Source organism: Lithohypha guttulata (genome assembly GCF_036872675.1).
Source record: "Lithohypha guttulata strain CCFEE 5908 chromosome Unknown scaffold_2, whole genome shotgun sequence".
Taxonomy (NCBI): Eukaryota; Fungi; Ascomycota; class Eurotiomycetes; order Chaetothyriales; family Trichomeriaceae; genus Lithohypha; species Lithohypha guttulata.
Window position 1 is genome coordinate 1709808 of NW_027042751.1, and position 13349 is coordinate 1723156.

The 13349-nt window shown below is 49.9% G+C and overlaps 8 protein-coding genes across 8 annotated transcripts; 3 read left to right on the top strand and 5 right to left on the bottom strand.

Moving 5' to 3' along the window:
• Window positions 1-282: 282 nt before the first annotated feature.
• On the top strand, window positions 283-1552 carry DUG3 (glutamine amidotransferase subunit; the record flags this gene model as incomplete). The annotated part of the gene is made up of 2 exons (XM_064897103.1): window positions 283-297; window positions 344-1552. The coding sequence occupies 2 exons, from the start codon at window positions 283-285 to the stop codon at window positions 1550-1552; spliced, it is 1224 nt and encodes a 407-aa protein (XP_064756053.1).
• Window positions 1553-2371: 819 nt separating this feature from the next.
• Window positions 2372-3472, bottom strand: LTR64_002738 (uncharacterized protein; the record flags this gene model as incomplete). Its single annotated transcript, XM_064897104.1, has 1 exon — window positions 2372-3472. One exon carries the CDS (start codon window positions 3470-3472, stop codon window positions 2372-2374), a length of 1101 nt encoding a protein of 366 aa, XP_064756054.1.
• A 1079-nt stretch (window positions 3473-4551) lies between these two features.
• Window positions 4552-5449, bottom strand: LTR64_002739 (uncharacterized protein; the record flags this gene model as incomplete). Its single annotated transcript, XM_064897105.1, has 2 exons — window positions 4552-5210; window positions 5269-5449. 2 exons carry the CDS (start codon window positions 5447-5449, stop codon window positions 4552-4554), a joined length of 840 nt encoding a protein of 279 aa, XP_064756055.1.
• Window positions 5450-6077: 628 nt separating this feature from the next.
• cyp8 (cyclophilin peptidyl-prolyl cis-trans isomerase Cyp8) lies at window positions 6078-7842 on the bottom strand (the record flags this gene model as incomplete). Its single annotated transcript, XM_064897106.1, has 3 exons — window positions 6078-7721; window positions 7767-7783; window positions 7833-7842. The coding sequence occupies 3 exons, from the start codon at window positions 7840-7842 to the stop codon at window positions 6078-6080; spliced, it is 1671 nt and encodes a 556-aa protein (XP_064756056.1).
• A 235-nt stretch (window positions 7843-8077) lies between these two features.
• On the top strand, window positions 8078-9498 carry TUF1 (translation elongation factor Tu; the record flags this gene model as incomplete). Its single annotated transcript, XM_064897107.1, has 3 exons — window positions 8078-8240; window positions 8291-8319; window positions 8368-9498. 3 exons carry the CDS (start codon window positions 8078-8080, stop codon window positions 9496-9498), a joined length of 1323 nt encoding a protein of 440 aa, XP_064756057.1.
• Window positions 9499-9868: 370 nt separating this feature from the next.
• LTR64_002742 (uncharacterized protein) lies at window positions 9869-10203 on the bottom strand (the record flags this gene model as incomplete). The annotated part of the gene is made up of 2 exons (XM_064897108.1): window positions 9869-10122; window positions 10170-10203. The coding sequence occupies 2 exons, from the start codon at window positions 10201-10203 to the stop codon at window positions 9869-9871; spliced, it is 288 nt and encodes a 95-aa protein (XP_064756058.1).
• A 404-nt stretch (window positions 10204-10607) lies between these two features.
• On the top strand, window positions 10608-12416 carry LTR64_002743 (uncharacterized protein; the record flags this gene model as incomplete). Its single annotated transcript, XM_064897109.1, has 2 exons — window positions 10608-11757; window positions 11812-12416. The coding sequence occupies 2 exons, from the start codon at window positions 10608-10610 to the stop codon at window positions 12414-12416; spliced, it is 1755 nt and encodes a 584-aa protein (XP_064756059.1).
• A 114-nt stretch (window positions 12417-12530) lies between these two features.
• Window positions 12531-13256, bottom strand: LTR64_002744 (uncharacterized protein; the record flags this gene model as incomplete). Its single annotated transcript, XM_064897110.1, has 2 exons — window positions 12531-12835; window positions 12929-13256. 2 exons carry the CDS (start codon window positions 13254-13256, stop codon window positions 12531-12533), a joined length of 633 nt encoding a protein of 210 aa, XP_064756060.1.
• Window positions 13257-13349: the final 93 nt, after the last annotated feature.

Genomic DNA, 13349 nt, shown 5'->3' on the forward strand with positions numbered 1-13349 from the left:
TGACTGGCTTGAATAGTTAGGCATTCCTGCCCTGCTGTACTGCCCCTTTGGACCAACCATTTGACACGAAGCGGTGAAGCGTTCAGCCTTTTGGTTAGTACCTCTCTCTATCTGTACGACAAACACTGTTGTGGGTTTTAGCAGGAGTCTTGGAGTTTCTATCAATCAGGGGCGTTCCGTTGTCTGTATAAATACAGTCATTTGTGGTTGAGAGTTTGGTTCAGGTATAAAAGACCTCATGCCGCCTGCCTGAAATGCGAGTCTTTTGTGGTCACCGCAATAATGTGCAGATTTTTGGTGAGATCGACGTGCTTGCTTAGCTCGTCTCAATTGACTTGAGCAGGTTTATAAGGGCTCCAAGCCTATCATACTTTCAAAGATTGTCACAGAACCATCTCACTCCTTACTAACACAATCATATGATTCTCGTCTACGACTGGATGTTCGACGACCACATAATGGCGACGGATTTGGTATAGGCTGGTATACGGAGCCAGAACTCGGACCGGATCCTTGCATCTTCACCTCCACAGTCCCAGCATGGAACTGCATCAACCTTGAGAGACTGGCCCCAAAGACACATTCTCACCTCATATTCGCCCATGTCAGGGCAACGACAGAAGGTAGTCTGGCCGAGAACAATTGCCATCCCTTTCAGCACAATACACTGATGTGGATGCACAACGGTGGTATCGGCGCCTGGCAGTATGTCAAACGACCACTTGCTGCTTCCTTGGACGACAAGTGGTTCTTGGGAGTCAAAGGAGGCACAGACTCAGAGTGGGCATTTGCGCTGTTCTTACATGTTCTTGCTTCCGAAGAACATGTCGACCCCTCATCTACCCCTAAACACGGTTTTGGTGCAAAGGTTCTCAGACGAGTGATGAAGAAGACGATAGCACGCATCAACGAGCTGATTCGTACATATTTACCATCAACGCTGACATTAGAAGACGTTGAGACCAGGAGTCTACTCAACTTCGCAGTCACAGACGGCCACAGCGTGATCGTGACTCGCTACGTCAGCTCCAAGACCGACGCAGCAGCATCGCTCTACTACAGCTCCGGCACAGATTGGGTCGAGGACCCAAAGCAAAAAGGTCAATTTCAAATGGAACGACGCGACAAAGCTTCGGACGTCGTGCTCGTGGCTAGTGAACCGCTGACCTTTGAACGACATAATTGGCTAGCAGTACCAACGAACACAATAGTCACCATCAGCGATCAGACAGTATTTGTCCAGCCAATCAAGGACGAATTCTACGACCCCGACCCTTCAGTCGAACGCAATACAGGATATGCGAAGGAGAAAGGACTGATGACTAAAGCACCCGGCGGGGCTGTCACTGCAGTGCCTACACCGAGCCGAACACCACAGCCAAGAGATAGTCCGGATTATGTTGACGCTGACAAGGAGAAAGAGAGGCAGAAGACATTGGATACATTGAGGTCGAGAATGATAAATCCAGATGTGAGAGGAACATCGCCTTTGGCTGGTCCGAATAGTGCTGCTATGCATGCGATGCCGTCGATCCAGTCATTGAGCTTGTAGTGGCAGTCTTGAGAGGTTTGCCGCTTGGGTTGGAGAATTCGCGAAACTTACGGGTCGATGGTGGATAATATCGACAACTGGGATCGGTATACCTTGCCCACGACGGCTTTGAATTTAGGGCGACGGTATTAAATTTAGGACAATAGACTTCAGCCAGGACGACATAGAAGGCAAGATACAGGGAATGGCGTTATAGATCAGGCAGAGATACAACAGAAGATGGCTACAATATGGCAGGCAATAGATGTGGAAGCTGTTTGCTATACACAGTGGCTTTGGATACGAGCTCTTCATCAGACTTCCGAATGGATCTCAAGGACAACGTGATTTATATGGCTATTTAAATTTCGCAAAGAGTCTTCTGCTCATCATATAACCACGAGCACTGGCTCTGCACTACTAATGGCCTGCCGTGCCTCCCTCCACTTCGCTCACATTCCAGCGCATAGCTTCATCGGGCAGCTATACGTCAAACACAGCTCAGCGGCCACGTATGAACAGTAATATTGCATACGGGACATGATCTCAACCTCGATTGCCATTTCAGGAAAGCAAACTATCCAGCCTCAACTGGAGCGATGACGTGTTCACAAGGTGTTTTGGGCAACGATGTCCAGGAGATACCACATAGGGTAACTGGCGCTTCGGTTCGATCTTGCCATTGTTGCTTTCGGATGTAAGTAAGCTACTGTACCAGGTTTCGCTTCGAAGTCGTCGTACTTTTGTAGAAGAGCTTTGTGATCGAGTGATATAGAACTATGCCCGGCCTCACTAGCACAACATATGCAACACACTCAATGCCACATGCTCTCGTCGTTGTCACCTATCATCACTCCTCAGATCCGCATGCCTAAAATACTTCATCCCTACCCAAGCAACAACAACCCAGACCCAAGCCATAATACACGTAAGCACCATAAGAGCCGGATAATACCCCACAATCGGCAACGTAGGATCATCCTCTAACTCCGGCGGCGCATACGGTGTCTCGCCAACATCCCACGCCCATGACCACACACCGAAACAGCTGCCCATGCCTGTAACAAAGACGATCCAGGTAACGGTTAGAATGAAGTAGCCCCATGAAGCTGTCTCGGAGTAGTCCCATTCTGAATTTGCAAGGACAGAGTCATCTTCTTCGGCTACCGCGAGGCCAATTGAGGATCCGGAAAGGGGTGAGGGTCTGCGCATGTGAGAGACGGGGACGGGAAAGTATGAGTCGGCATCTGGTAGGGGTTTCTTGGGCGGCGTTTGTGCTTGTCGAGCGGCCACGAGGCTGGGGATGTGTAGTTCGGCATCGTCGTCTGTGCTGTCTGTCTGGAGTGTGGGAGATGTGAGGATGGAGGCGGCGGAGGAGATGGGCTCAAATGATGCCACGCTTGAGCGGATAGATGGGATTGAGACACGAGATAGTGTTCGGAAGTTCAAGGGCCATCGAGGCGGCAGTTCTGGTGTAGGTGTGATCTCTTGTTCATCTCGGACCTCGCTGCTTGCTCTTGGTGTTTCAACCTCCTCGGTATTGTCTATCGGTATAGGTGGTGTAGTCACATTTGTAGTCGGAGGTTTCGGACTGGATAAAGGTGACTTCTTCTCTGAGCCTTTGCGATCTCGCCCTTTGCCTAGCACTGCCTTTCGCAATGATCCTCTGCGCTTGCGATTACTCTTGGTCTGTAAGGCTTCCGACATGGCACCACGGCCAGTGGTTGGAGTCGCGCGATCAGTGCTGTCATTGTCGCTTCTTTCGCCTTCACTAGTAGTACGTAGAACATTCAATCTAGAGAGCAGGTTCCCTGAGATTGACCGCTTGTGAGTAGAGTTCGACTTCTTCTTCTGATTAGGTCTCGGTGTCTCATCGTCCACTATATCAGGGAATGGAACTGGTGTTCCCGTGTCTTTCGAGTCTGTTATAGGCTCGTTCATGGTGGTGATGGAGGAGGCTCGACATTCTGATGAGACGCGCAGTCGCTTGGGCAAGCGGCGTGCGAGTTACCTCACAGTGTGCAGACATAGAGACATTGTCCATCGCACGAAGTAGCGATGTACGAGCGTATACAGTGTAAGCCGCTACTGTAGGTCGTTCTGGTGTCCAATAGGCAGGTCTACGGTGGAGCCAGACGACCACTATTTGGCGACCGGGGTGTGCACTGAACTTCGTAAGGAAAAATAGAGCTTTACTTAAGCGACAGGAAAGCACAATCCAAGCCTCTACATCTAAATTGGCATATGACTACCCTTGACAAAAATAAGAACTGATGACAGTCAGTACAACTGAAGGACACCTTGTTTCTCCGTCGCAACGAATTACTAGAGAATTGACCAACCACACGGTCCATTTCCTCGAAGATTCAGCGACTTGAAGTTTATATCTGAGCACGGTTTTCGTCTGTGCCGTGTATCAGAGCAATTTGGCCACCTGTTCATAGCTCTGCAAGATTGTCTGCACCGTCAAATATGAAGCCGCATTGTTGAGTGCCTGAGTGTAAATTCCTGCCAAAGTCAACATCTTGAAGTGATAAGGTGCTGCCAACGATAACTTGAACTACGCGCCAAAGTGGACGCATTCGGGCGAACACGAACTCACGTGTGATGTTCCTTTTCCTTCACTTCAAGCTCACCTTGTGCTCCGTCACAGCCACAGACGACACCGAGCGATACTATCAAGAGCTTGGGGTTCGGATTGCTGTCATTGCGGCTGTCCGTCAGCGTCGACTTCAATTGTGATTCGGAAAGGGGTGTATACTGTGAAAGTCAAGTATTTGTGGTTCACATCCTGCCTCCCACGCCCCCAACCGTCAAAATTACCCGGTCACTTTGCCGTGATCCACATACACCTGAGCAGACGGTTCGGACAGTTGGAGCGTGCCTCCGAGCTTTCTCACCCTCGAAGTTGGAACCAACAGCATAACCAAACACTTGCCAATGCATGCAGAATGCCAAGAGTGAAATCGACAGATAAGTCGTCCGAGCAATCAGTAGCCGTGAGCATCTCACACATGTGTTTACTCCGTGCGCATTCTGTCCAGAGGCTTATTCCCCACCTCATTAGTAGTAGTAGTATAGCTCCCTGCAGATTCTGATCTCCTGATCTCCTTCCACGTCTTCCCCACCCTCTCATCCTGACCCTTCATCGGATCCTCCGCAACCATTGACTCACAAAAGTGCCTGCCAAACTCCTTGTGTAGCTGAGCGTGAGCACTCTCAAGCTGACCTCGCACATACCAGCTCAAAAACACATTACAATGAACCTGAACAGTTTCCGTAAGAACCAGAAATCCAGGTTTCTGATTGTCTTCACTGACAACCCATTTGCCAAGTAGGGAGACGCCATTGCCAGGGTCAGAGATCGTTTCTAGACCTTGGCTCTCTCTTGGCTGTCCATTGGGTAGTGTGTGTGGCGCGACGTCGTAGAGTGGGCGAAAACAAGCACGATAAGTCAAGAGTTTGCTGGCGAGTCCGCCGAGGAACTGGAATTTATCTATGATTTCGTAGTGGACGAACTCGCCGTTTTTTGAGTCAGCGAAACTTGAGCAGGATAGTGGGTTTGCTAGAGCGACGTTGAATTTCAGGGCCAGCGTATCGAGATCGACCAGACGATCCTCATTAGCTGGATCTGCTGGGTCAACACGACTGTAGTGTTGGACTAGTGGATTGAGCATGACTGATGGTAGGTCAGCGAATTGAAAACCTGAATAACCAAGTGAAGGAGCGGCACGTACTCATGAGTTCAGGTGAATGTAGAAGCTTGACTGCTGTTCTTTTACCTCGAGCTTGAATCTCCTGTACCGTCTCCAGCTTGACTTGCGGAGAATATCCAGCCTTGGCATTCCGCTGTGTTGCTGTAGGCGGAAGTGGAAGATATGAGGTGTGCGCAAATTGGAAGAAGGTAGTGAGAGACATCGCATCAGTTGGTGTAGCGGCGGGAGCTTTCGAGGACCAAGATTCCTTTGTACACGCAAAGGAAGCGCAATGAGAGATCTCGGCCTGGAGCTCCGTCCTTGTGGCTGCAAATCGTACTTCGAGTAACTTACGACACTATCATTTCGTTAGGATGATGGTTCGGGACATGGAGATAGTTCAAGATTCTCTCGACGTGTTTCCAACGCCTACTGGGCGCCTGATCTGGTGTTGTTGCTCAATTGCGATGGTGTTTCAAGATTGCATGACGAAGGCCAGAGTGATGTTGAAGATGCCGAACCTTGACCATGCTCATTGTTCAGCTGAGGGTGAAATTAAAGCGCGAGCTGAATCACACGTGCGGTAGGCGGATCCGAAGGAGTAGCGAGGTAGTCAACAACAAGTCTAAGCACGACGTCTTGCATAAGCAAGTGGGGTACCGGATTATTCGCAGGGTTTGCACGGGTTTAGTTTAGCCAAGCTTTGTTTCCAGTAGCAGGAAGAAGCTTGAAGGTAGGAAGCTGGCATGCGGACAATGTAGAAAAAGGACAATATACAGGTTAAAAGGCAAATTGACAGTCCTCATTTCCCAGGCGTCACTTTCACCAATAAAGGCTAAACGTTTTGTACATTACCAGCCTTCGAAGTTGCCGAAGCCACGACCTGCTTTAGCTTTCTTTCGAGCGGGACCAGGATCTGGTTCCTGATCGACGAACTCAATTATTTCGTCCTCCTCGTAAGGTTGTGCCTGATCAGCCATCTTGGCCTGAAGGTATCTACCAACACCACCAACACCGTTATCAATAGTTCCGTCAGCTCTTATACGTTTGCCGGTCCATGTCGTCCTGCTGTCGTCGTCCGTACCCTCCCGCTGTTGTTCTTCTTTCCTTCTCTGGTCGGTCTCGGTAGCATTCCGCTCCTTCTGAAACTGCTCGAATGGATCGATATAGATACTCACCTTCTCGATCACGATGTCTTCTACAGGGCGATCGTTTTGCCCTACTTCAGCATCCTCCATTGCTTTGAGGACGACATCACTGTCGACCACTTTCCCGAATATTGTATGCTTGCCGTCGAGATGTAGTGTCTTACGATACGTGAAGAAGAACTGACTCGAATTCGTGTCCTTGCCTTTATTCGCCATACTTACAACACCACGACTATCGTGTTTCATCGGACCCTGCAGCTCATCTTGGAAGGGTTTGCCCCATACTGAGGTACCTCCGCGACCAGTGCCTGTAGGGTCACCACCTTGAACCATGAAGTTCTTAATATTTCGATGAAAGCTTATGCCATCGTAGTAGCCTTTCTGGGCCAGCTTGACAAAATTCCAAACGGCTTTTGGTGCATACTCGGGGTACAGCTCGAGAGTCAACTCACCAAGCGAAGTCTCCATCCGCGCGTAGCCTTTTTGTTTGACGCGACCACGTTTCAAGAGATACTCTTCATCACTCATCAAAGCCAGGGCGTTAGAAGTGGTAGGAGTCACGCCAGTCGATGTGAAGGAAGCAGCAGCGAGGCCAGTGGTGTGCTTGGTGGCATTATATGGTGTTGCCTTTTTCGCCTTCGCAGGTTGCGCAGGTGTTTTGATGGTGTCGTCGTTTTTCTGGCCACTCTTCTGCAGGGTCGCGGCACTTCTCTCAGCACGAGCTTTGGCTACAGCTTCCTTAGCTTTTAGAATCTTAGCAGCATTTCCCATGGCGGATACATTGATTTCGGCCTCCTCTTTAGGCACACCCGAGTCTTCACCCTCTTTGAGGTACTTGAACTTGTTCAGATCTCTTGACTCGAGCTTCTGGGGGTCCTGCAGGGTAATGATATCCCTCTTGGTGAATTCCTCATCTGAGACAAGATCGTTCCACATTTTAGGTTTGAAGTTCAGTCTTTCGACAGTATCGTAAGCGAAAACATTAGCTGAAGGTCCATGCCGTATCGCGATCATGTGAGTGTTGTCTGTGAACTCTTTGAAAGTGACTGGATCGACGTAGCCTCCACCTTCATTTTGTGCGAAATTCAGCTTGATCAGATCGGATTGCCTGAGAGGCTGGCCATTCGTGGGGTTTGTGTCATGGTTGAGCAACCAGCGTATGATGTTCTCATGGTCGAAGATCTGCCCTCCAGGGGTGCAAACTGGCGTCTGAAAAGGCTGCAGACTCAATGCGCAATAGTTGTAGGGTAGTCTCTTGAAAGAGGCATGTTGGTTGCTGCTAGCTCTGACTCCTGCTCCAGCAGAAGCCGAGAACTGATCGCTCGAGGACCATTCAGAGTGGGTGATCTATACTAGTCAGTGACAATGTAGAGGTAGCGGCGCATTGCATACATAGAGCTTGTCGGTTCCTACTACCTGTCAGCTCCCTGAAACAGGCGATAGAATAGAAGCGCTGACCTTTTCCCATGGTTGCTGAGTTTGCGATACAGAAGTCTTTGCACGATCAGTAGCAGAAATGCTCGCATGTGGAAAAGATCACGCTAGCACGAAATAGGCAATTTGATGGGGTTAGTGCTGGTGGACTCGTATAGTCAATGAATTTCGCAGCTCCTTCAACTTGCCTTTGAGATTGTTCCATCAACCAGTTTCATCCATTTCGTGCATCTCTCTTTCGGCGTGCTTGCTTCGGGGGTTTGGTCAATATGACTTTCGCTCGCTCACTTAATGCGCTGGTGCGCTCGTCAAGGATAGCTGCACAGTCCTCGACACATGTGAACCCAGTCAACAGTGTCTTTGGCCAGAATAGAATATTAGCAAGGAACTATGCTGCTCAGTTCCAGAGAACGAAGCCACACGTGAACATCGGTATGACCATCACGAGCGGGAGTGATAGACTCAGCTAACGCACTGGCCAGGTACAATTGGCCACGTCGATCACGGAAAGGTAAGACTCGCCCCAGCATATCATTGAGCTACTCCTAACGAGGCACAGACTACACTCACAGCTGCCATCACCAAGCGACAAGCAGAAAAGGGCTACGCAAAGTTTTTGGAGTATGGCGCAATCGATAAAGCTCCGGAAGAGCGAAAGCGAGGTATCACCATTTCCACAGCACACATCGAATACGAGACCGACAACAGACATTACTCCCATGTTGATTGCCCAGGTCACGCCGATTATATCAAGAACATGATTACTGGTGCTGCCAGTATGGATGGTGCTGTGGTAGTCGTCGCAGCAGGAGATGGTCAGATGCCCCAAACAAGAGAACATTTGCTGCTAGCCCGACAGGTTGGTGTACAGAAAATCGTTGTCTTCGTCAACAAAGTTGATACTATCGAAGACCAAGAAATGTTGGAGCTCGTCGAGATGGAGATGAGAGAGCTGCTCTCCCATTACGGTTTCGAGGGCGATGATACTCCTATTATTTTCGGTTCTGCCTTGATGGCTCTCGAAGGCAAAAGGAGCGAGATTGGTGTGGAAAAGATCGACGAACTGCTCAAGTCGGTGGACGAGTGGATCCCTACACCAGAACGTGACCTTGACAAGCCTTTCCTGATGTCTATCGAAGAAACTTTCTCGATTTCGGGTCGTGGTACTGTCTGCTCCGGTCGTGTTGAGCGAGGTGTTCTGAAGAGAGATTCCGAGGTTGAGATTGTTGGTCGAACCAAAACTCCCATCAAGACTAAGGTCACCGATATCGAGACCTTCAAGAAGTCGTGTGAAGAATCTCGAGCTGGTGACAACTCGGGTCTGTTACTGCGAGGTGTCAAGAAAGACGACGTCAAGCGTGGCATGGTTATCGCCATTCCAGGAACCGTCAAGCCACACACTCAATTCATGGTCTCCATGTATGTCTTGACCGAAGAGGAAGGTGGTCGAAAATCTGGATTTGGTCAGAACTACCGACCAGTCATTTTCTTGAAGACTGCTGATGAGGCTGCCTCGCTGGCTTGGCCCGAAGGAGTAGAAGATACTGGCAAGATGGTTATGCCAGGTGACAACGTCGAAATGGTCATTACTACGCATCACCCTGTTGCTGCTGAAGCTGGTCAGAGATTCAACATCCGAGAAGGTGGTCGTACCGTTGCTACCGGTTTGATCACACGTATCATGAAGTAAGGAATCGAGAGATGGGAAGAGTGTGTACAACATGTTCTCAGGTGTATTACCAGCTATTCGCTGTATATTTGTTCCGTGATACCAAGGGTTGCAATTTATGTCTTGCATGGTTGTATGAGCGAGCGAAATGACTGGTATAGACTCTCAACTTCAATGACGAGATGAGACCTTAATGAACAAAAGTTGTGCAGGTTAGAGAACATGTATTGTCTACAGGCCATGGACTCGTTCCCTTCGTAGCTGTTGTGAGATATCAGCTATGCAAAAACGACAGACATGCCAGGAGATGTGCTTTCCTGCTCACCAGTCATACCATCATGATTTGTACACTTCTTCTCTTTTCACTGGGTCCGCTCTTTCCATACCTGCCTTACGAAGTTGCAGCCAAAACTCCTGTCGTCTCAGAACCACCTTCCTTAGCTTCCCGTTCAGCTCTCCTTCTCCTCTTATCCATCACAAGCTCTTTCCTCTGTTGCAACATCTTCATCTGTCTGCTCTCTACACCTTGCAGCCAATACCCGAAAGAACCTCCTATCGTCGCGAAGAAGGGATATACCCATAATGCGCCTCGCTGGAAGAATGGTCTCATTTCTATGCCGAGTTGGACAAATCTTGTGGCCACACCTGGAGGATGTTAGCTGGCGTGATATCTACAGCACACAAGGACCGACCAAAAGCGCCCCAGAATAAGATCTTGTGCACCATTGTGTTTGTTGTTATGTGTTTGGGTTGGGGATGTAGGTCGAGAAAGGTGCAGACTCGTCTCGCTTCAGCAGCCTAAAGTCCCAGAGTGGTCGTGTCCCTTGCTTGAGCTTATCGAACGGTTCGCGTATGGAAGAAAAGCAGTATGACAGTGATTGTATATAGTTGTATGCCGAGGCGTGTGGAGTACGAGCTGTATATCGTAAGTGAAGGCAGGTTGTTGTTTGCTCGTTTGCCGGTTTGCTTGTCACGTGACAGATCGTTCGTACCTTCTTCGCGAAATTGGGGTAGTCGCGTGTTCGCAACTTCCGACTTAATTGCAATGTGCTGATCTGTAACACCCACCTGATTCGCAACACCTAATCTCAATTCTTTAGTATGACCATATAGAATTATCTTCCCACGCCATGGCAGATGTCGAGATGGCGATGACTGTCCCTAGCGACGAGGTAGATGCGTCAACATTGTCGTTGCGACCACGGTTCAAGATCTCTGAACTCCCTCTCGCTAAAGAACAGCGCTCGGCTGTTGACGCGCTCCTGTTCAAGTTCAAGAAACAGGGCGGCTATGATACGTTGCGAAAACAGGTCTGGGCTGCTTACAACACATCAGAAGCTAAAGACGTGCTTACACAGTCGATCAACAGAGTAGCAGAAGAAGAGATTGACAAGGATCCAAAACTGCTAGGCCGAAATCGAGGAACTGCTGCGACACTAATACAGGGTGCTGTCGACCGCAGTGGTGTATACCAAGAAGTCGAATCTAGACTTGACAAGGAGATCTTGAAACACCTTGACGGTGTACTCGAGTCTGTGAGAACAATCCGCAAAGCAGACATTGGCGAGGAAAAGGCTTTGGAGGAGAAAAATAGAGGAAGTAAGACCGACGATCAATATGCGGCAGAAACCGAACAAAGAGCCACCGAACGCCAGACCAGACGTGAGAAGCTGGATCGACTAGCCAGAGAAACAGCAGCCTTGAAAGCGAAGCTACGTGCGCACGAAGAAAAGAAAGCTCGCGAAGAGACACTCAAAAGGGTCGAAGAAGAGCGAAAGAGAAAAGAGGCAGAGGAAGAAGCAAGGAGACTAGAGCGCCAGAGAAGACAGGAGGAAGAGGAGAGAAGGGAGCTCGACCGCATCAAGGCTAGAGATGAACGTGCCAAGAAGCGTGAAGAGGAGAGACTTCAGCGAGAGGTCGAATACGAAGCAGAAAGACAGGAGCGTGAGAAACGGCGAAAGGAACGGGACAGCAGAGATCCTTCACGACACGCACGTCGTGAATCTGTCGACGTCAGAAAAGAGCCCCTGACTGAGAAGGACCTCGAGGCTGCTGCCCTGGAGTCTCTCCTCAACGAAGGCAAGGAGCATGCCAGAAGATCTTCGACTCGAAAGGAATATGATTACGATCGTGACGAGCGAAAGTCCAGAAAACGGGATCGGTCTGTGGATAGTTACAAAAAAGACGAGAAGCGCAGCAAATCCCGAGATCGAAAGAGTCGGACACGCGAATCAACTCACCGTGATGCAAGTCATGATGTTGAGGAGGGTGAGGCAGAAGGTACGCCCTCTCCCGTTGTGACTCGGCGGAGACCACGCTCTGCTTCACCGGTAGGTATCGATCGATATGTGCCTGGTGGAGGTGTGCATCGCAGCATCGAAGAACGAGAAAGAGATCGTGATAAGCCACGAAAGATGCGTGACACTCCCAAAGCTTCTGACCGTACAAAGACAGCTACGGAAAGACGTTACGAAAGCTATACCGGCTCGACAACCTGGAAATCAGAAGAGTATGCCACTAAAGAAACCGAAGATCGAGATCGACGGAGAGATGCCCATCGAGAGGGTGACAGAGATCGACCCCGAGAACGCGAGCGAGACCGGGATAGAGACGACCGCGACAAGGACCGTGATCGAGAGAGGAGAAGGTCACGCAGTCCAGCTAGGAAGAGAGACGACCGCGATAGGCGTGATGACAGAAGAGACGAAAGAAGAAACGACTACAGGGAACGGGATGGGCGAGATCGCGAAAGGGATAGAGACCGAGATCGTGAGAGGGATCGTGATCGCTACAAGTCCAGCAGCCATCGTGACAGTCACGACGAGTACCGGCCTAGTGGTCACAGAGAAGACAGAGGTCGGGATGATCGATATCGCGAGAGTAGTCGAAGAGATGGCAAAGACCGCGATCGTGAAGTTGACCGACACTCCAGACGTTAGTAACGTGGTGACTCTCGGCATGTCCAACACCTCGCTAGGTGTTCGATGCAGTCAAATGTCAGCATGCCTCTAATCATTGAGTGCGGTTGTTACGTGACGCTAAACACCATTGCCTCATGGTGGCATAGTCTCCTGCTCTTCATTTATCGATATCACGACGTTTCCTTCGTGCTGCTCCGCCTTCGACTGTCCTTGTTCTCTTACCTGCCTCGTCACTTCCTCCCAGCCTTCGTGTTCCGAGTGCTTCTTAAAGTAATACTCCAGCTCCGAGGTTGGCCTCAACTCTGGACTCAATCGCTCTACGATTGTCCTCTGTAATACTTCAATACTCCGCTTGTTATCACCCTGTTTTGTCCATATCGAGATATGCGTATAGTACAGTCGAGGTGAGTACGACATGCCTAATATATGATCTCGTTCTATACAGTCCGTAGTCAGCACTCAGCTCGTTCCTACTCCTCCACTCTCTCTCCGAAAGAAAGCAAACCAGACACAAATCCAGGAACACTTACCTTTCGCAACCAAACTCTGCAACTCCCCACCCAGAACCATCAAACACAACTCCTCCCAAGTCCTCAAACTCCTCCCATCCTCCTTCCTTACTTTCACTGTCCAACACCCACCCTCGAGGTTCTCCTCATCCTCCCATAGCGGCTTGACGCCTGCACGGAAGAAATGTACCCCGTCCTTGGCTGCGAGCGACGAAAACGGAAAATTGTTGTAGATTTTGTAGAAGGCTGCAATGTCGGGGACGGTGTCGGAGAGGAGGGTGGGGGTGTGAGAGGTGGTGGATTTGGTGTGGTAGAAGGTGAAGACGTATTGGAAGGGGAGGGGGCGCATGCGGGAGAGGGCGGTTTTGTGGAGGAGGGAGGAGGAGCGGGTGCGGGATGAGATGGGTGGGCGAGAGGTGGGTGAGGTGTCTATTGGAAACGA